The 23,617-nt window shown below is 41.7% G+C and overlaps 1 protein-coding gene across 1 annotated transcript in view; it reads right to left on the bottom strand.

Annotated features, from left to right (window-relative positions):
- LOC126299170 (dystrophin, isoforms A/C/F/G/H) overlaps positions 1–23,617 on the bottom strand; it is a 2,370,611-nt gene that overhangs the window by 983,817 nt on the left and 1,363,177 nt on the right. The window contains exon 52 of the mRNA XM_049990931.1: positions 3,406–3,462. Coding sequence (XP_049846888.1) covers positions 3,406–3,462 — 57 coding nt within the window. The remainder of the gene's footprint in view (positions 1–3,405; positions 3,463–23,617) is intronic.

Here is a 23,617-nt window from a genome sequence, read left to right as displayed (position 1 = left end):
GCCCTAGGTAGAACACGATAACAATGAAAGCAGAATGTTTGTGGGACTGAGTGTCATACAGGATACAACGGACAAAGATTATATCTTAACAAAGAGGCGAATTTGAATAGTTTCCTCCCTTTTCTCCACTTCAATGCTTCCATAACAATTAACGTAGAGGTGACCTAAGTGGACTTGCAATCTCTCTTCCGACAGCTGCAATTCACACTCAAATTCTATGAACTTAGGCTGCAGTGTGGTTCAGACTACCACACGTTGGTACATAAAGAGCCCGTACATAGCAGAAATACAGCCTTAGCTGCTGAGCAAGATACTGCCGGTAGTGGAGGCATAATGACGTGGAAAGCATTGTCCTTGGCTCTCGTTGGTACCGGTTGGAAGCGTTCAAAATATTTCGTTTTATGTCTTTTCCTCATCCGGATTACAGCCAGCTGCGTATTACCCAAGATGTTGCCGATGCCCTTGTTATGCACTTTTAGCATAGTATCGAACGGATCCAGCTGAGAGGGCAACACCACCCATGACAGCATGTCTACGGTACCCAGTGTGCCTGCTATAAAAAGTGTGTATTTTTTTCACAAGACTCTGTGGTTGCAATGCCAGACTACGCAGTGAAATGAAATCACTGGGTGCTGTGCAGCAATTTAATTGTAAACTGTTAGTATTAAATGCTATCAGAATCAACGGTAGATTAAACGATAAACCGTTTTAATCATTTACTTGTTAGATTACTGCCAGCACCCAGAGCAAGTGCCATTTCGTTTCGAAGTTTCCGCTACAGCGATATCAACGTAGGAAGCTTATAGGACTGCAGATTTCTTGCTTCCTGTATCGTTTTTAACGCAGTACTAGTGTTGTCATTCACCTTTTTACCTGCTAAATTGCTATTCTTTAGACATTGTTTCAGCATAGTATCCTTGCTACGTTTCTGATATCCGCATAGAAGTTCGAGGATAAATATTTACAAATTTCTTATATTAATTATCACAAACCCAACCCCTCAAAACAAGGAAAGTAGTTCGACTACGCTACGTGGTGAAAACGTTATGTGCTGGAAATTGTGCGGCTGAAATGAATCTCGGGTAGAAGGTCTGTGTCTGTTAAAATGCACATGGTAGTGATGAACCTGGCCACCTCAGTCTCCTAGGTTAACTATACACTATCACTGATACAAGGATTTTGGTAGAAGTTCACGATACACGGAAACAATGACCCACATATTAACAACAACACCACGCCCCTCCAAAAATAAGTTTCCTGTGATGCTCGAATTATCGTATCTTTGAATTTGAATAGAAATCTGAGGAATTTTTTTCAAACGCTTTCAACTTTACCGTCTGTCTTAAAGCAATGAATGCGGACAGGTGTCACGTAAAAATTTAAGTTTGGCACGACACGACTAAAACACCATGAATTCGATCCTAGTCGTGTGCTTGTACGCACTGGCAGGAAATTTCTTTTCAATTGAGTATACTTATTATTTAACGGTTATTTAAAAATAAATATGGTTTACAAAGAATGATCACTGCATTACGACCACATCGCTAATCGATCAACTCGACCGTGTAGCCGTGCGACATTAATGGCGGGGCATAGCGAAATAGTGGACTCGAGAGGAATAAAATCTTCGTGCGGCAATTCACATTTAGATTTATTGATATGTCTCGAAATACATTCATTTCAAAGTTTGGCTGATCCGTTGGAGAAGGCAATGGCCCATTTCCTTCCTCATCGCAGTGAAAGTCCTAGATGTTTCTGGTTCTCTGGAGTCCATCGATACGGTGTTCATTAAACTCCTAAATTTCCGTCCTTCTTTCATCGCAAAACTTTATAATGCACAGCGATAAAACAAGAAAGGCATCTGGTAATTAATGTTCTGACTTGACGATGAAATCCTGCGGGTACGGTGCCTCAACACTGCAAAATAGTGTTAGAGAACTGCAGTAGTTACATTCTATGTAGTATGGAGGCTGCTGTGAACACGACGAAAAGACGAACTGCGGGGACAGCCGTGGAGGTGACAGAAACATTCAAGGCCGTGGCTATCGCGTCTACTTTGGCAACTGGTACACACTGCCAGACACATCATTTTGTAACATCTGGCGATCCAACATATCAGTACTCAATATTATACAATCTCAATCATATAATGCACACTCGCAGGTACGACTGTTTCAACAACGCTCTCTGTCTCCACCAAGTGCCATCCTGCTTCATCAGCATATTCGATAATCATATAAAGATTTTGCTAATTTAGACACGAAAACGTTCACCTACCATGATCAGTATGGGTTCGCCCATCCTCGACTTGACATAAGTGTTTCAGCATGAGGATTAGATCTCAGTATGGGTTCGTCCATTCCTCATCTAGACATAAGTGTTTCAGCATGAGGATTAAATCTACTGTGCTTGGTGTACAAAGGGGACGCCGGTAAGGTGTGTAACATGTTTGCGTAAGTACAACTTGAATCTCTAGCGTCCATTCAAAGAAAATAACTCTTTCTTTCATAATTTTCTCGTGTTTCACAAACTAATCAGTTTCGTGTCCTACTGAGCATTCGTGACACTTCTGTTCACTCAGTACGTCTCACAATCCAACTGATAGAAGGTCGCATTGCACATAGTACTGTTGGTCAAGAAACAAGATTCCCATTAAAACCCTTTAGTGATGAATTTTCACCTTATTGGAGCTACGCGGTACTATATAGTTGGCAATAATTCAGTGATCACACACTGTAGTGCACTGTACTTGTATTCCGCGTTCGTGCGCGCTAACTTGCGTCTGCTGTACTTTCCCTAAGCCACGTCAGCAAAATGCTGCGAATACTCCTTCAGCGAGGCCACCACCTATTCTTGCGCCTATTCTCTAATAGGCTAATATTTTGTACTTAATACCTTCGCTATTGACGACACGCCTAACTCTGACGTATCCATTTACCCATATGCCTACCAACCAATGTATCTGTTTTCCTCCATTCCATAGCACAGCCCATAGGAGCACGATGGCGAAGCACTAATTTTCTGACATTTGCGATAACACTTTTCAGATATTAACACTTCTCGCTGAATTTGCAGTGAGCTTACCAACTTGAGGCGAATCAAACGAAGAAGCGCAGATCTAGCAATTAAAATATAACTTCAAAAGACGGGACCTGAACGGTACAGCTGTTACACGATAGCTAGAGCGTATGCACAACTTTTTGTCTGCCGCAGAGCTATTGAGTCGTCACGAAGCACACTTAGCTATAGCGCAGAGCCACACAGCTTGCGGATTAGTTACAGTGGAAGCCCCTACTTGAGAACAACGCCAGGAGCTCACGGTGGCCAGTGGGAGCACAAAGGAGGTGATCTCAGAACAAGGTAGTGTGAAAAAAGAACACAGACGTTACGTTGGTTACTGGTTACCTTTCAGATACGTCCGAAGGTGGTACAAGATTGGCGAACACAGTGAATCGCACAGAGCTGCAGACAACAGAAACGCTCGTCACAAAGTAAAACAAAAGCAACAATTAACATCAAAAATATTCAAAAACTGCGAAAAATTAAAAAAAAATATTTTGAGACAGAAACTGAGATAAATACATTCATAAAATGCATATATTGTTACCTCTAAAAATAATTAGAAAAGTACAAGAGAACGTTCACACGTATGTTCCACGCACACACGACAATTAGACGTGTATTAAAAACAAAACAATCGTATAAAAAAAAAGGAACACAATCAAGTTACTGCGTTCAAACATATAATAAGCATTCAAAATACTGAAGGCACTGAAAAAATAAAAAATGTAGAAGTTATCAATAATGCAGCTCTGTAAGTCAAGAACTACTGTGAAATGCAACAACTGCTGAGAGGACTAATCACTCAACGTTGTTTCATATCCTGCGTACCTGAACACAGCACAAGCATTCAGCAGCTGATTTGTATTAAGTGATTCAAGATATTTTTCATGTGACATGTTAGTATAGAAACAAATATACTTCTTATTTTCTTTTACTGTTATACTGCACACATTGCGAGCTAGGAAGAAAACAAATGAAAGCATCGTAGTTTCCAGAACTGGTGTAACCTTGATTTCCTTAAATAGTTCAGGTTCATCTATGCAGAAAAATTACACTAAATGGTCTATTATTATAATCTTATTCTTCTCTGCAACGTGCTAATGCAAAAAAACTTAACACGCTTACGCTGAATCTAAACAGGAAATTACAAATGGAAATTCAGACATCAGTGTTTGGCGTAGAGAGAATGAACTCTGATGCGGGAATTCTTAGATGAATGGAAACGACGGCTTTAATAGAACAACGGAACTGGAACATTGTTTTAGGCACTGAATTTGTATTCCAGTAGCTGGGCTAGGTATCCTGTAAAAGATTTACAGAATTCCTGTAACTCCAGACGAATTTCGCGACTGTTCCTTCAAACACCCGACGTGTAGTAAGTTCTGACGCGGATAAAGACTGCAAGCAGGTCTTTTATCGGCACTACAGGATGCAGTACACGAAAGTCCACATGTATCTCCACAAGAAAGAGTGTAAATGAGACATGTTGTCTACTTAGACTACCCTCTCTCCCCGAATGTTGTGTTTCGACTTTCTCGGATGTGAACTCCAAACCGCGCCGACTTGGCACTGTGTTTAAAACACATTTTACCTGGAATTTTCAGTTAAAATCTTTATTAGATGCTAGGTGCCACATTATTACACGTCAGGAGCATTAATCATTGTGGACTTTGCATTTGTTGCTTAGACAGGATAACTTTCTTGTCGGCACACCGTAATGTTCCACGGAAGATAGGAACGAAATTTCGCTGTACATGGGGCTTGTGACTGGGGATCAATTAATATCCATTCTACAACTTCCGCGTAGTGGCCACCACAGCAATAAATTAGTGAAGTGAAGGGGACATTTTTCTGCTTAGGCTGTATGTTTATTACGACGGCATCTCAGTTATACACCAAGTTACGGCTTACGTCATTTTGGAACGTTTACCCAGTATTAGGTGCCACTCCCATGAAAATTGAAGCGAATTCACACAATATGTTACCGTAAGTGATGGCTTGAAGGAAATCCTTGCACTTAAAGTAGGAAAAAATCTTGACAGATAGTGAGTGCTGCTCTTGTCGGGAAAAGCTGTTTTCCCGCCTTAACTGCACCATTTGCACAACCATCACGAACACTTCGTAATCCATCACGAATGGTAAACTACCGTGCGAATTCGCTGACATTTTCATGGCTATGGCGCCAATTATGAGTAAACACGAATATGGCTTTTAAAGCTGAAACTAATAGTTTAATAAAAAGATGCCTCAATAAACAAAGTAAGTGGACAAATGTCCCTTTCATTCAAAATCACATCTACGCTAAATTTTGTACGGACGCTACATCGTCGTGCTTACGCTATTAGGACGGACGCCGTTCTCTTCCTGACACGTAAGCTGTCGCTCTACGCGTTTCGTAAAACAAAGAAGGGGGAGGGAGTAATCTGCTAACATTTGGTATCACGAATGTGACTGAGTTCCTTGTATTCAATAAAATAATACTACACTATATGAATACTTCCATCGCTTCGCAGCTGTTTGGACGCGAAGCGGGAGGTGTAAAAAGGGAAGGAGACGCCATAAATCAGAATTACTGTGCAGTTTGGTTTACCAGCGAGGCAGAACTCGGCGCCGCGACAGAAACCGTCTTCGAGCCTGCAATTTATAGCTGTAACGTGCTTTGCCGCCTCTCCATCCCACTTCCGCAACGCTCGGCGCCCAACTTCTCTCGCTCGGAAATCATATCAGCTTGCCCAAAAATTGGCTAAGTTCCTTTGCCAAAGCGGATTAGCGGCACGACATCTCCTGGCTTGCGCGAACAGCGTTCGCACGTTCTTCTTCCACACACCGCGCAAGCACATTTACTTCCGTCCCCCAAATCTTAAAACCCAAATGTCATCAGTTTATCTTCAGTCTGGAACGTACATACCACCGTACGACTTAGTGATAACCACTAATTCGTATCTACAGCAGCCGTCAATAAGAAAATGAATTTCTTCTTACCTGACTGCATTCTCTTTCCAAACATTACACACAGATACACAGTTGATCTTTTTTCCTTACGTCTGAGTGTCACGGGTTCTTGTACAACGTAGATTATTTTCGTTTATCTTGAAGTGGAAACGGATTTGTGAATGCCTGTTTTTGTGTTTGACGTATGTGTGTTCTGTTTCCGAAAATGAAATGCGTATCAGCCCGGCGTTTGGAAAACGTCTAAAAATCGTACTCGCGTGTACCAAATGAATGATTGTTAATCCATAGCGTGAGATCGATATGGATCTGGTTCACTTCCCTGTCAAGCGTCGCCTGTTAAGCTATACAGGGTGTTCCCGCAAGAGCGTCCAAAAATCCAACAAGACATAGAGGATGCTCCACTGAACAACTTGAGGCAGGGAGCCGGGGGTAAGAGAAGCCTGCTTAAGGAGATAATAGGAATTAGATCACATTACTGTGTTCGTTTTTATTTACATTCGTTACAATTAACTGCAAATACCATCGTTGACACTATGAACGTACCACTTTTACTGTATCTTACAAAATGCGGTGGAACCGACGGCCATCAACCTCAATGCAAGCACGACATCGGCGATGCACCTTGACAAATATCCCTTGTGTGTTTCGAATCATATCACAGGCAGCTACAATTTTGGCAACTAATTCCATATCCGAAATAACTGGGGTCTCATACACAAGTGACTTTAGACACAACCATAAGACATAATCAAGGGGATTCAGGTCAGGTGACCTCGTAGGCCATGGAATAGGACTTGCCGTTCCAATTCAGCGACAAGGAAATACTGTACCGGTACAGCTCCATCGGATTGTACTGTACGTCTGTGAATAGCACTGACTAATGAATGGGTCTGTCGTTGATTCACAGCACGTTCTGTCATGGGACAATGTAAATACAATACAACAGTAAACAAAACCTGCGTCATGACTTTCTAGTAATCAGGCTGGTCCGCTTTGTCTCCTTGCAGAAAATAAAGATTGTACGTATAAATAAACAGCACAGTGCGTGTAAACTTGTACGTATGGTAGTTGTAAATAAGCTGGAAAACAGTAATGCTAGACAAAGCGGTAGACAAATTTACTTCCATATCTGCTTTAGCTGGCTTCTCCAACCCTAGTTTCCCTACCTCAAATAGTTCAGTGGAGCAATCTCTATGTCCTGTTACCTTTTTGCGCGCTCTTACGGAAACACCATGTGTGAATAAGTGCCCACAGTTCCACGCTATCTGGAGAAAAGGTATTCTGTAAGCGTAGCAAAAGCGTGCACCATGAAAAACTTGTAAACCCGTAGAATTACATCAGCTGGTGAAAGCTGCTTAACGTACTTTGTACCGGCTGTTACATCCGATGCACGATGGTTGCTTTACTCTAATTTCCGAAGTTGTGAGGACATCTGACATTACTTCACACAGCGAGTCATGTACGTGACGGCAGCACTGCACGCAAGACTTAACCATGGGCCGTGTACTTCGCATGGTTAGCCTACGGCTATTTCGTGCTCATGACCAGTGACTACAACAATTAAACGAAGCAGTCATCAACACAAGCTGCCAAACGTGACATTAGAAATTAAATTTGGAACTATAAGACGTTGATCCCACTCAGTACCAGGCGTCCAGTGGCATTTATGTTAAACGGCAGCAGGAGATCCACCACAGTGCAATTAGTAGTGTCACTTCATGGGAGACGGTAGACCTACAACATCTATCCTCCTGAATTTTATAAATAGAACAATCGTGACTGAAAAAAATAAATTAATTTTTTTATCTTTGACAGGTTAATAATTCATTAGGATCTAGCACTATCTGTGAAGCTTATTTCTTTGTAGAATTGAATAGTTCTATTGTACTTCCTATAGACTTCAACTCATGATGGCTGCCACATGAGGCGACTTGGGCAGTATATGTACAAGGACAGTATATAAAAGTAGCCGCACTCGAAGAAATGGGTCTGAACACCATTTGTACCTTTTTTATAAGTGGCTTTCACCGATCTGGCAATAGTGCAGAACCATTTAGTGATTCGCTTTTTGCTGTTGGATGAGAAAACACGTAACGAGATAAAAAGTAAGTTGGACGCTACTTAATGCGACACTTAGCCATCACTGGACAATATTATCACGAGGTAATGGACCGCTTCGTTAAGATATTGACGAAAACACGGTCTCATTCGGCGAAGAAGAGAGTGTCGTTTCACCACGAAAACGTGATAGCATGTTCATTTGTGTTATTAAGAAATAGCTCATGTGTACAGAATTAAACTCAAATGAGGAAGTCTTCGTCGAGACAGAAACGTATTATAGACCCCTCGACAAATTGATGGGTTAAAAAACACAGGGAAGTCTGTTAGAATGTGTATTCCTGGCTTTGTTGCAACATTAATTCCCTTATTCCTAACACTGGAACTTATTATCCACGATTCATTGACATACCTCAAAACGACGTGATATTCTTTCACATCAACAAATAAGACAACTTTCTATCCGGAGTCACTACTCTGAAGTATTTCATCAACATTTTTTTTCTCTGTGTGTCTAATTGAGTACTTATCTTGCGCGGTAAGAAAAACCACTTTTAACACGAAAATAAGAAAGAAAGCTCACAGTTCCATCTTCACCGACGTTATCATCGCTAGAGAATGAACTCTACTCCATCTGAAAACTGACAAGAAGGGGTTTCATTGCGAATGGACTGAAGAACATTGACGGCGTTGCCACGAGGTAAATTAAAAAAAAATGGCTCTGAGCACTATGGGACTTAACAGCTGAGCTCATCAGTCCCCTAGAACTTAGAACTACTTAAACGTAACTAACCTAAGGACATCACACACGTCCATGCCCGAGGCAGGATTCAAACCTGCGACCGTAGCTGTCGCGCGGTTCGAGACTGAAGCGTCTAGAACCACTCGGCCACACCGACCGGCAGTAAATTAAAGAAAGCACAGAAAAATTTAGTAAGGAAGAATGGATAGAGATTAAAATCTTGATCCTTGTTGCAGCATTAAAAGAATTGGAAGTCGTAGTAGATTACGAAATGGGGGAATCAAATAGCTGTTGATCCACAGCGTTCGTCTATACGGTGTAGTATATCCTTATGCTCGAAGATATGGTAGTGGAAGAAGTGTACGTGGTACGCATGAAGCGACAAAAATATAAAGGGCGATCAAAAAGTTTCCGTCTGATGGTCATACAGTCATGAGTCAGTATGCCAATCAACCAAAATCGATGTGAACGTTGATGCAATCATCGTACCGAAGCACCAGGTAGAAGATATGCTTTTGGTAAAACACCGTGTCCTGCTACGCAGACTCCTCCAACAGAATTGTCGACTCTTCGAGTCCTTTTTCAACAGACCGACGGCACGATAATCGCGTGGGTAGGGATCAAGATTATAGGGCGGGTGCTCGAGGGTCTCCCACTCGAGTTGGCGTAACTTCTGCGTTATGACATTTGCGATATGGGGTCGTTCATTATCTCCAAGCAGCATGGAACTTGGCGCACTATTCTGCAACTGTTTTATTCCGCACACATGCTGTCCCGTACACCTTCTTCATTCTCCGAAGGATATCTACCGTACTTGTCCTTCGGCAGCCGGGAAAACAATAACTGCACTTTGGTCCTGTTTGGACGCATTTGGTAATAACTATTCCGCATTCACCGCACTAATACCTAGCCCACATGTCGGTTCTTATATACCCGCATCGGAGTGGGGCTTCGTTGCATATGTGCTGCAGCACCGCCCTCAAACTGAAACTTTTTGATCGCCCTTATATTTGTTTCAGTTGAGCCGATGTCGGTCGCGGCGAAAACGGACCGAGCTTCGCCGAAAACTCTCATTGCAGCTGCCGCTGTTGCAAACAAAGGCAGGCGTAATGAGAGAAGCGGAAATAGCTGCTTCAGCAATCGTCCTCGGCAAGGTTCCATCGCGGTCACCGCACCTCAGCTACCGAAACCCAAGACACGCCCTAATGCATTATTACACTACGCAACGACTTTTTATGAATTATATGGCAGTAATAAATACAACAGGAGTAGTAAACTATGTGAAACGCCTCAGAAGACAGATCTAATTTAGGTACATTATGGATCACATTAAAGTTTTCTCTCCTTCTTTCATTTTAATTACTACATGGTAACATCAGTGTGTTTTCTCCGAAAATATCACTGCTAAAAAGAAAATTAGAAATTCTTAAGCAAGAGAGGTTTTGTAAGCACCTGTAGACACCATTTTTATTTGGTAGTGTAGATGGGAGCAGTTTTACAGGCACTTATCAAGTGACGAGTTTTCCAAAACGAGAGACTATTTTCTTTGTTTCCTAGTGAGAGAATGCGATTGACTTTACTGGTAAACGAAGAAACATTCAAGAATGCCTAAAGGGGCTGCACAGGAAGGAGCAACAAAGGTTGGAAGGATGTGATGTCAAGAGTTAACTTCAGTAGGACGGAGCGTTAGCTTAGATTGGAAAAGGGTGAGAAGGAAATCAGCTGTGGTTTCCTGTAAACCCAGGAACGGATTCATTTGTTTAAGGAATACACAGAAAGACTTAGTGACGGTAGCCTGACGGGAATTTAACCATTCTTATTTCAAAGACGATTTTTGTAGCCGCGGCGCAGTCACCGCCGGTCAGTGAAGGGCATGGGGGCATCTTTATTGCTTAACGTAATAACGTCACAAATGGAGCACTGGTTCAAATACGAGTAGCACTGCAGATAGCATTAACTGCTGACGTGGTGAAGAAGTGACCTCAGCATTATGTTCGTATGATTGACTATAGCGAAATTTAAGCCTAGTCCTTTCAAACGACAATGCACAGTGTGTTGCTGTCGCTTGATCTCACTTGTGATCTTATCATACATTAAATATAAAATTACGATAAAGAAAAATATAATTCCAATTTCAACGAACCGTACGCTGCAGCTCCGAAATGCGGACGCTGTTACGGCTGATAAAAACAGCCCTAATAGCTTCAAAAGAAAGGTTTCAAGGAGAAACCTTGGACCTGTTGATGATTTAAAAAGTGGTAACAGCAGAATAACAACAACAAAAATTACAATGAAATATAACTGTAAGCGGTACAAGGACGGATTTAGAAGTCTCGGCAGAGGAAATAGCATCAACAAACGCAACATATTGACAGATCAGAATCGCTTAGCTGGTTAAGATAGAAAACCTGCTCGTTGTCCTAGGAGATTCGAAGTATGTGGTTTTAGATCGACGGAGACGAAGGTGACTTGTCAGGGTTGTACAAGATGATGAGGAATTGTATTTGCATGTGTAGAAGTGTTAGGATGTTAACTGACGGGGGCGAGGATATTCATGCGTTGTTACAAAGACGATTAAATGACCCTACAATTTCAAATAATACTACTGAATTTGAAGAATAATCACAGCACAGATTTCATGGACCCCAACTTAACGATTTGAAATTCCGTATTAGTTTACTGTAGACTCTCGCCACTGTATTGCACAATTTACACAGAGTCGAGTCGATGGTGTAAACAAATGTATTTCATTATCTCTAGACCTCCACGAATAACACACTTCACAGCAGATACTAACGTTTGTACTTTCGTTGGCAGGCGACAGTTCCTCGTGAATTTTATGCGTGCACTACAGCACCAATATCTGGAACAGTTCTGGCTGTTGGCTGACGAGACGCAATTCGTCTGCCCAAAGCATCACAGACATGCTGTCCAGGATTCAGACCTGGAGAGCTTATTGAAAAGGCCCTGTGGTAATCATAACTTGACCTGTGATAATTCCGTCCAGACGAGTAGTTGCATTCAGTAAGGCATCGTCATCCATGAGGAGGCTCTCCCGACAAAGTGCCCTCCTGACAAGTAACGTACGTTGTTCGTTACATTGCCTACTATTGTACCTCAGTGCGTTAACGGTATTTCGTTGACCAACAAGGAATAGATGTGGTTCTCTGTGCATATCAACACTATATTACTCTACACCAGGCCTCCAGAAGCACCACGTTAATCTCTTTTCAAGATGTTCTTTTGATCGTACTGGTTATTTTTTTCTCTCTATTCCTATCTGCGACAACTCTCGCTCTGCAACCAGATGCAGCATTCATCTGCGAAGAGCAAATTCTAGGATTCATTTATGTTCCAGTGTCAATGTTACTCACTCCACACTAAACGGACCCACCGGTGCGCTGCCTTGAGAGGGAAATACATTACCGAATCTTTCCAGAAATAATTTTCATTGTGCAGCGAAGTGTGCACTGGTATGTAACTTCCTGACAGATTAAAACTACGTGCCGGACCGGGATTCGAGTCCGTATCCTTGTCTTCTCTGTCAACATTATTACCGATTGTTCTATCCGGGCACGACTCATCCTCCCTCACTTCTGCCAGTACCTCTTTCATACTTTCCAAACTTCATAGGAGTTCCCCTGATTCCGTTGCGGGAGTAGCATACCTTACAGAAAGGATATCTCCTTTCGGTGACAAAATTTCGCATTCGAGATGGCGACAGAGAGAAAATTAATTTCGGAAACGTCCGCAGCTTGTGGTCGTGCGGAAGCATTCTCGCTTCCCAAGCCCGGGTTCCCGGGTTCGATTCCCGGCGGGGTCAGGGATTTTCTCTGCCTCGTGATGCCTGGGTGTTGTGTGATGTCCTTAGGTTAGTTAGGTTTAAGCAGTTCTAAGTTCTAGGGGACTGATGACCATAGATGTTAAGTCCCATAGTGCTCAGAGCCATTTGAACCAACCAATTTCGGAAACAATTCTCCAGACCTAAGCTGCGGTTAGCCAATTTGTCTGCAGTATACATACCTCAATGTATTAACGTGTTGCGAAATGCAAACTAAGACTGAACATACACCATATTAAAATATAACTGTGCCATATTTGGTACTATGTGTGCTATGGAAATACGCTATTTCAAGGCTTAGATGAAATACAGACCTAAGAAGAACGCGTTGTTACTAATAATGTTCGCTATATTACGTAGCTGGATATGGTAGTTAAGTAGTTGGAAGTGATATGATAGCTGTAATTGCAAAGATCTGCATTGGAACGTTAAGTTCCCTAGGCGTTTAATTAAGCCAATGGTTCTGTTCATCTCCACAGATGAGGCAGAATTGAAAACTTTGTTGAGACCATCGTGGCAGGTATCGTGTTCACAAATTAGAAATACAAACTACGAGGATATCAATAACGTATGCACGAACCGAAGTTAATAATAATAATAAATATCGAAACTGCGCATTTTTGCGTACTGTGTTTCAAAACTCACTGATATTAATTTTATTACTATAGAGAATCTGATATTAAATTCAGAAAAATGTCTGAATTATTTTTCTGTAAAAATATGCACTGACTAACAAGGAAACACCACCAACTTGACGTCAGATTTTAATCCATGATTACTAAACCCTCGTAAAATTTACGACTACAGTTGGTACCAGTTCGCGATTGCTGCCAAACTGATATTGGCAGTATAGGGTGTAAAATAGGATATTTTGTACTCATTTTGTATGTGACATATAGTCTGTCGGTAAATTGAAGAGCGAGCGAGCGAGTTCCAACTCTGCCAACCCAGCTACGTCACAGGGCGCTTCTACAGGCTGTTTCACAACGTAGTACCGGCCCTGCCGCAGCGCGCGATTTAAATCTGTGGCGACGCCTTGTGCAGAAACGTCTAGGTTGTGTTTATTTTTTGACTAATGAATTAAGGCCATAAGGAATACAAAAAGACGATAGCTTCTTTCGAAACACATCAATAAAGTAAATAATATTAACATAAGAATGGAAGTCAGGATTCTACTACAAACATAGAACCGAATGCCTGTTCATGTGAATATATGTTCCTCTGTTGCTATTCGTAAAACGGGCCGCACATAATGCAATCAATCTGTAGAATTTAAGGCTTGATCTTATTTTGTGTTTCTACTGGAAGGTAGAAGTTTTCTTTGAAACTTAACAATTCTTGCAACATGAAGAGTGTTTAAAAAGTAAGCAGAAATTTATAATTTTGTGTGTTAGTCCGATTTGCACTACTATTTTGTCACTGTCTTCGTAAACACGTCTCAAAACTATGTGTACAATGTTATACATATTGGCTATTTACTGTGTTGTCAGCTGTCAAAAAGGTTACATGTGTTTTGGTAGCATCAACGATTATTTGTTTTGTATAAAAATAGATTGCAGAATCTGTATTAAATTTTATTGTAAGAATAGAATAAAATGTATGAATTTTTTAGAAATGTTGAATATTGCTTTTGGTGAGCCTGTTATGAGTATACCAAGGGCATACAAGTGGTATAAACATTTCAAAGCGGGTCTTAAAGGGCAGTAGTTTTACAAGTGTGGATGAGATTAAGAATGCACAGTTAAGAGGCCTATAAACTATCCCGAAGAAACAGTTCCTAAAGTATTTCGTGAATTGGAAAAAGCACTGGCATAAGGATATAGTATGTAATAGAGAATATTTTGAATAATATAACATTGCTGTAGACTAATAAATAAAGTTCTTACCAAAAAATAAAAGTTCATATGTAAGCGCACCTCATATGTCAAGCTTTCTGCTTAGAAGTCCAGAATCCGGGTACGTGTTTCGAAGGAAATTTCAGCAGTGTTTACAATATCTATTGCTCACATGTTTTAAGAAATATGTTTTTCGTGATCGAGATAGAGATTTAGTGTTCCATCAGCATCAAAGGTTTTACGTGATCTTGAAACTGTCTATAACGATGGGTTTCCTCACAAAATTATTAGCCGGCCGCGGTGGTCTAGAAGTTCAGGCGCTCAGTCCGGAACTGCGGGACTGCTACGGTCGCAGGTTCGAATCCTGCCTCGGGCATGGATGTGTGTGATGTCCTTAGGTTAGTTAGGTTTAAGTAGTTCTAAGTTCTAGGGGACTGATGACCTCAGACGTTAAGTCCCATAGTGTTCAGAGCCATTTGTAAATGGATGAAAGAATTTGTTGTGTAGTTAAAGAAGTAACATAGCGCTATATAATTATTAAATTACTGTTGTGAATTATTTTCCTCGGGTTTTAAAGCGCTAACAATGTTAAGGTGCATTATCGCGTGTATGCAGGAGATCCGCTATTCTTCAACGTGACTGGCATGATTAAATTGTAAATCGAAAATCATTAACTTAATTTCATAATAATCCTTCAGTCATTTAGGTTTATTCGTTCTGATTTTGAGGGGTATATATATATATATATATATATATATATATATATATATATATATATATATATATATATATATATATTGCTGAAGAAACTCAATAAGAGAATATTGTTAAAATAATACTGAACGTATGTAATTATGAGGTTGGCACGTACGCATATTACTATTTTTCGCGTAGAAAAGCATGTGTTCTCTAACAACATTAGCAAAACACGTTGGGCAGATGTGTAGATCTCCTGTCTGCACGCTCAAGCATCAGGCGGCTGCAGTGGGACGGAGCAGGTGACAAAAAAGTGGTGCGAGAGGTAGTTTAGAAGCTGTATTTTCAGAAGGTCCCAGCTGCGTACTATCAGAATTCTAGCCAGAATTTTTGTGCGGGTAGCCTGCTAGGGCTGATATCTTGCAAGTGTGCTTCTTAAAATATGACGTCAAGTTGGTACTGTTTTCTTGTAAGAGGGTACGCAATCTTTCTGAAACTCTCGTTTTCAACGTAGTAAGTGCCTTTGAATTCAAAACGTCTCTACTCATCTTCGATCATCACTAACAAACTTAACGGCAGCTGTTTCAAGTGTGACCGCATTCGGAAGTAAAATCTATGTCGTTCACGCAAAAGAAACAGCCGAAAATCGTCGCTGACCAGTGGTGAGAGCAATCAAATTGGTGTATACGTCCTACGTAATCGTTTTTGAGCGCTCAGCAATCACTTTCACGTTACGTACCACATTTGCGGTGACGTATCGTGTGAGAACGGCTCAAAATAGTCCTTTTATTTTTTAATCACATGGCTATGCGAAGCGAGACGTACTCTTCTGCTACACAACGGTTTCGGTTTGTGAGGAAATCTTCACTGTCCTTCATTGTCATTCCCTGACTTAAATAAACAATACGTGACAGCACGGGAATGCCACTCCGGCCGGCCTTCAAGAACTCTTCGGAGAGATATGAATACCTATAAACATATATCGCTTACGTAAATATTTGCAGATTTGTGGAACACGTTTTACGTTCGCGTTTTATAGCTTTTTTGAGACTGAAAAAATACCGCGCACGAATCAACACCGATCCATATTTACGATCTTGTGAACCTCGGCTAACTTTGTCGTCCATGAAATCCAGAGACGAGGACATACGAACCTGCGAAAGGGGGTTCAATGCAGTTACTCACTGCTGCTTAGTGAACAAAAGCTTCCTGACTGGATGGGAACCCACTCTCAAGCAGAGGTCGGAGCGTCGTTCTTAACGATAAGAATTCGTCAGCTGTGAAAGTAGCTTCGGACGTGCTCCAGGGCACAGTTATACTGCCGTCGCTGTTCACAATGTAACATTTAAATGATAGGATAAGATCGGAAGTCCATGAGTATGTGCGATGATGATGTCTGTGTATAGGGAACTTCAAACGACAGAAAATTTCCGAATAATACTTGAAGACCTGACGATCATGATGCACGGACTGATAGCTGATCCTCAACACAAAAAAGTATTTCGTATAAATAAGTGGAAATATCCGTTACTGTTCTGTCTCGTGTGGTTGTCAATCACTGGTACTTGGCAGTAAAAAATGTAGGACTACACGCCGTAAACTACCTCCTAAACTAGAAGGACCACACAAAATCAGTTGCAGACAATGAGTATTCCAGGCTGAGTTCCACTGAAAGAATCCTGAGGCAACATAATTCAGCTGTGACAGAAGCAACAAGTGCTGCTCGTTGATCTGTAGCTCATTCAGGTAGGGTTAGTATAGGGAATAAATAACTCCCAATAAAAGCACCACATTCCTTGAAGGGTTAATTTAGTAAACGTGAAGGCATTATGAAGAGGGGTTGTGCGTCATCACAGAGAGGTTCCTGTTGCAATTCCGAGAGCGTATCTTCCAAGAAGTCTCAAGAAACAAATTACACACATCACGTGAAATGATTATGACGGGAAAACGCTATGAATTCAAACCTACACGGAAGGTTACCAACAGGTGATCGTCTTGCACACCATTCACAAATGGAATAGCAAAGGCGGGAAAACTATAGTCGTATCCGAAGCAGCCCGATATCACACACCATGAGAAACCATATGAATGTAAAATGAGGTGACAGAAGTCATGGGATACTTCCTAATATCGTGTCGAACCTCCTCCTACCGGCGTAGTGCAGAAACTTGACGTGGCACGGACTCAACCAATCGTTGGAAGGCCCTTACAGAGATACTGAGCCATGCTTCCTCTATAGCCATTCCAAACTGCGGAAGTGTTGCCTGTGCGGAATTTTGTGCACGAACTGGCCTCTCGATTATGCCCCATAAATGTTCGATGTCGGGCGATCTGGGTGACCAAATCATCAACTTGAATTACCCAGATAGATTTCAAACCAGTCACGAACAGTTGTGGACCGATGACATGGGGCATTATCATGGAAACATGAAGACATGATGGCTGCGAATGGTCTCCATGTAACCGAATCTAACAATTTGCAGTTATTGATCGGTTCAGTTGGACCATAGGACCCAGTCCATTCCATGTAAACACAGTCCAAACCGTTATGCAGCCACCACCAGCTTGTACAGTGCCTTATTGACAACTTAGTTCCATGGCTTCGTGAGGCGTGAGCCACACTCGAATCCTACCATCAGCTCTTACCAACTGATATCGGAACTCAGCTGACCAGGTCACGGCTTCCCAGTCGCCTAGGGTCCAACCGATACGGTCTCGAGCCCAGGAAGTCCGTCGTAGCCCACTGACGGCAAGTTTTGCCACAAAGTCCTAATGGACATGTTCGCCGTACGTCCCACATTGATTTCTGTGGTTATTTCATGCAGTGTTGGTTGTCCATTAGCACTGAAAACTCCACGCTAACACCGCTGCTCTCGGTCGGCGACTGTGTTGAGGTAATGGCCGAAATGTGGTATTCTCGGCACAGTCTTTACACTGTGGATCACGGAGTACTCGATTCCTTAACGACTTCCTAAACTGAATGTGCGTGCGTCTAGTTCCAAGAACCATTCTGCGTTCCAAGTCCGTTACTTTCAGTCGTGAGATCACATCAGAAACCTCATTTTCACGTGAATCACCTGAATTCAAAAGAGAGCTCCGCCAACGCACTGCCCTTTTATACGCGATACTACAGCCATTTGTATATGTGCAGATCGCTATCGCATGACTTTTTTCACCTCAGTGTTTATTCAAAACGAAAATAAAAAATAATTTCATGGATCACTACCACACAATCTCAGTCATTCACATAAACTAAAATGGAGCCACATTTTGTGAATGGAGTTATTTCCTTTCTGAAGGATCACTTACGAAGTGTTCACATCGTAGTGGCCACCACCATCATACTACTTGGCTGATTTTATACAAGCACATGTATTGTGTGATTTCGTAGGCTTTTAAGGCTGGAGCGGTAATGGAAATCATACCGCCTATGAATTTCTGATTAACGGCGGAAAATGGTTTCGTTATATCGCACAAGCAATACTGCAAACTGAAGTACTTGTGCAACGGACTCAACTAAACTGGCATCTATTCAACGAGAAACATCAAACAGCTTTTGATTCAGTTGTACCGAAGCGTTGCGGCCCTGTAACGATGTAGCACATTGCTTCAGAAGATGATATGAGGAGACTGGTGAGGCACCTTCTCATGTGTTCATGGATCGAGGCCCTTGGACGGAACTACAACCAATACGGTGCTCCCTGTAAAACGTTCGCATGCGTTTCACATTGAGGAAAGCACCTCATAGCATTTCCCTTATGAGATTGTGTCCTGTGCAGAACGTACACCTCGACAAGTTCCTGTGAAGTTGAAGTTGTCTGCCATAAAGAGATTTATTCGCCTCCAGAACTCCTAAGATTAAACTTTATAGGGCTCTTAATGAGTGCAGAAATTTTCCAATAAGGGGTCTCACACCGCCGCCGTTCCCTTCACTAAAAGCAGCCGAGTCACCTACACCAGGTTTCCAGAGGCGATGGTTTTCCGTTCCCCGTTGCTATGACTTTCATTAACTTGAGAGTTACAGGCGGAGGAGGCCAGATCTTAAATTCGTCGCTCCTAAAAAGCAAATAAAACCAGAAATTCCTTGCCGACAGAGTTAAAGCAGGAGTGTTATTTGTGATGAGATGGGTTCAAATTCCAGACATATATCTTGATTTACTTGATCCATCGTATTAATTTAATGCCTGAAGGATTAAAAAAAATCAAAAATCACAAATATTCTCTGATTTCTAAAACTTAGGTAGTGCTTCCAGCTGTTATTGACTCGCTATCCGCAACGCGCTGATAAGCTAGTTATTAGTCGTTATTAGTAGAATTATATTCATGATACAGAATACTAAATTTGTATGTTTTTATTGAATCTAATTGTATCAGTAAACGAGGTATATATTCAGTTCGCGGATGAAAACATAGTTTAACATCTCCACTTGCTGCAGATATGACAGGAAGTTCGCTACCATTTTTCGCAGCAGTCGCTAGTAATTACATTGAAGTAAACAGCAAATATTATGTACAGGTTCAAAAGAAGTCACATAAGTAGGATAATAAAGCGAACTACAAACGTTTCAGGAACCATACGTTTGGTCAGCACGTATTGATAAAATTTTCAATGTCACACAAACCTGCTACTCGAAGCTGCACACAGTCTCTTCATGAAAGGGTTGCACTTGAATTAGGGGTAACAACTGAATGATGGAGATTTGTCCTATAGTCTTAACGGATGATCTCAGTACCAGAAATAAACGTTATATCTTAACACCATGCCGGCCGATGTGGCCGAGCGGTTCTAGGCGCTTCAGTCTGGAGCCGCTCGACCGCTACGGTCGCAGGTTCGAATCCTGCCTCGGGCATGGATGTGTGTGTGATGTCCTTAGGTTAGTTAGATTTAAGTAGTTCTGAGTTCTAGGGGACTGATGACCTCAGATGTTAAGTCTCATAGTGCTCAGAGCCATTTGAACCACTCTTAACACCATAAGTTATGGAGACTTAAATTTCGTAGCAGGCTCACCCCTGTGAATAACCATGCACTACATATCGCGTATCAAATCTACACAAAAAAAAGCAACGTACTATGCACCACTTTACACGTATAGCATCCTCGAAAGGTGTTGCTGTCAAAACAGTGATTTCACAAGACAGTGTTGTTGTTAACAGGGAACTGGTATGTAAAAAAAGTGCTCTTCATTTCACTAACATTTCATTCCTGTTCTCTGAGCACTGGTAATTGCACAGAATTGGTAAACCACGAAGGTCATATGCCTGTCAAGAATTTGTGATAAAAGTCGCAAAGGAAATATGAAGGAATGACGATTATTATAGAAGATTTCTAAAATGTGTCTTTCCGAAATAGACCATTGACAAGGGAAAAGCTTCATGACTGTGCTGATTATTTTTTAATGGCAAATGTGGATTGCGCGAATAACGAAAGAAACATGTAAAGCCTCATCTATGTCTTTCAGTTCCCTTATCCTACTACCTTCTGAGGTCGAATTGTATTGCAAGATATAAAAACTGTGTAACTCTCTAGCTGAACTTAACAATAAAGAAGGTTGTGAAATTAATGGAGAACGTAACTGGCCCTACTGATACTTCACAAAAAAATAGTAATCAAAACAAAACAAATACTCCTCTGATACTTATTTGTTTTTAGATATACTTCTCAAAATTCAACAGGTATATGTCTATAATTGCATTACGGCGTTATGAATACTCCATTCTGCATTCGTAGAAAAAGGATGTTTTGTTTCAGGAGCATTATAGGAATCAGATGTTTTCATTAATATGACAGAAATAAAGTATACGGTCGAAATAAATGTAATTATTTTTTCTTGCATTTAATGTAATTGTCAGCATTATCCCCGCCATATGCAATTGAATTCACAAGTATCTTGAAGAGTTGGAAACATTACCTTTAGGTATTGCCTGATTTCAGTTGAACATGACGCACGTAACGCATTAAGAGAAACTGGAGCAACTGCTTGTGGAGTGTGTGATGTCATTTCAGTACATGTAGCGTTCACGCAGGTCAGGTCGGAGATTTTCGCCGTTCCGGGACTGGGGGTTGTGGTTTCCTCATCATCATTTTATCATCATCGACACACAAGCACTGTGCGTCTGGTCCCAACGGAGGTTCGAGTCCTCCCTCGGGCATGGGTGTGTTTGTTTGTCCTTAGGATAATTTAGGTTAAGTAGTGTGTAAGCTTAGGGACTGGACCTTAGCAGTTAAGTCCCATAACATTTCACACACATTTGAAATTTTGGAAGTATCAACTGCAAAGACTTGCAACTCGGCGGCCGACTTCCCCAGGTGACGATTCCCGGCCATCACTGCTATAATATCATTTCATTTAGGTATACGTAGCGGTAATACGAAGAGTCGAAATGAAACGAATCTCTAATATCAGCAGTAGGTAAAGCGAATGGAAAACTTAGATGTCTAAGGAGAGTTCCGGGAAATTGCGGTGCATCTGTAAAAGAAACTGCGTACAAGATGCAGGTGCGACAAATTAAAAGAATTTTGACCCATCGTTTACAGTCCTTATTTTTGGCAGGAAACGAACCAATTCAGAGACACTACTAGGATCGTAAGAGTTCATTATAGCACTTACAAAAGCGTAACAGAAATCCTTTAGAAGAGGGGCGACTTTATTATCATAAAACCGAGAAAGACAGAAAAACAATGTTCGAAGGAGAACGTGTAACAGTTCTACGATCTCTACTGTACATCTTGCTTAGGTATTGTGAGCATAAGATAAGAGGCGCGAATATGGGCCTCCAGATAGACATTTTCTTTAGCTCGATAAGCGCAGTAGATTGTACGGTGGGTTACGGCATAAGCCTGATATCAGTTCACTGAACTATCCATTCGAATAGTGGAAAGAGTGCTCTTGCGTTGTTCTTTGGTGAATTCACAGCTGTAACCTACTTCCCAGGTCGCCAGACGTACGCGGAAACTAACCTTGTTTACCGACTCTATTGAAAAAGGTCTAAAAGATTGATGGAAGACAGAGATATTTCAAGAGATACAAATATAAAAAGTTTCTTAAACATTTACAGGCGCTCCTCTACCTGGGAAAGTATCAGTTTCGTCCGCAGCCCGTAGTCGTGCGGTAGCGTTCTCGCTTCCCGCGCCCGGGTTCCCGGGTTCGATTCCCGGCGGGGTCAGGGATTTTCTCTGCCAAGTGATGACTGGGTGTTGTGTGATGTCCTTAGGTTATTTAGGTTTAAGTAGTTCTAAGTTCTAGGGGACTGATGACCATAGACGTTAAGTCCTATAGTGCTCAGAGCCATTCGTATCAGTTTCGTCGCTTATAACGAGCAACCATTATCTCCTTGCTTCACTCTTGCGGCTGCTTTCCACATTAGAGATGAAACAGGAGACGCAACGTAACTAGGAGTCCAGACATAATCTACGTGGCAAGAAAACCGTAGTAGCAAACCCTTAGAGCGGGTCGATTAGGCGATGTGCTCAGCAGAGGAGAGGCTTAGCCGGCAAGAGCGCCGCGGGCCGGCGGGGAACGAGTCCGCTCCTGGGATTATAACTTGTTTCCAACAAGACCATCTGCAGACGCATCACGGCTGAATACAATGCGGAGACCACAGAGATCCGCAGGGGAATAACCGACCACTTTCTTTCAAGAAGGGAGTAGAACAATAGTGTCTGGTCACCGTCAAAGGGTACCCTCCACATCCTCATTCCGACATCCTACCCATTTCCGAGACCAGACTGACACGTCCTCTCCTCAGATCACCACTAATCGTCAGTTTTCTATCTGAATAATAGCGTCCGTTGCTTTGGTTCTGAGTACTGGGTACCGAAAGCACCTAATGTTGGCTCACAAATGTAGTGCCTGCGTATTGATGCTCCGGCGTAGAGAGGAAAGATAAGGTTTAATGTCCTGTCGGTGAACTGACCGGAGCACGAAATTATCGTGGACTTCTTTATACTCTTCTGTCATTCACCTTCTATGATTTATGGAAGTATATGAGAAATTAAATCTGGTTGACCGGACAGGGATTTGATGCACGGTCCTCACGAAAGGAAATCCAATGCCTTAACCACTGTGCCACGTCCTTCCATTACAGTATGGCGTAAAAACGTGAACTAAAGTTCACTATGACCTTGTACATGGATGTTTTTGCCAATAAACGATAAAACAGCATCACACTGTTAGAGCAGAGACGAAGTTCAAGACTTAGGGACAAACTTTGTACTTAGTAATTTTCATGTGTATTACCGCTAGGTGACAAGCACTCGCTCACTGTGGATTCAGGATTTATTTCTGTCGCTGATGCCCTTTAATATTGACGTAGTGACGCTTTAAGCCTAGCTGACACCTGAGCGACGGAGAAGGTGTGCTTATGAATGACGTTAATACTTACCCGTGTCTTTTCGGATAATACGAAAATAATTATGGGGTACACAAGGGG

The sequence above is a fragment of the Schistocerca gregaria genome, chromosome X, assembly GCF_023897955.1.
Source record: "Schistocerca gregaria isolate iqSchGreg1 chromosome X, iqSchGreg1.2, whole genome shotgun sequence".
NCBI classification, from domain to species: domain Eukaryota; kingdom Metazoa; phylum Arthropoda; class Insecta; order Orthoptera; family Acrididae; genus Schistocerca; species Schistocerca gregaria.
The sequence above is the reverse complement of the archived record's forward strand: the minus strand, read 5'-3'. Positions and strand labels throughout refer to the sequence as shown.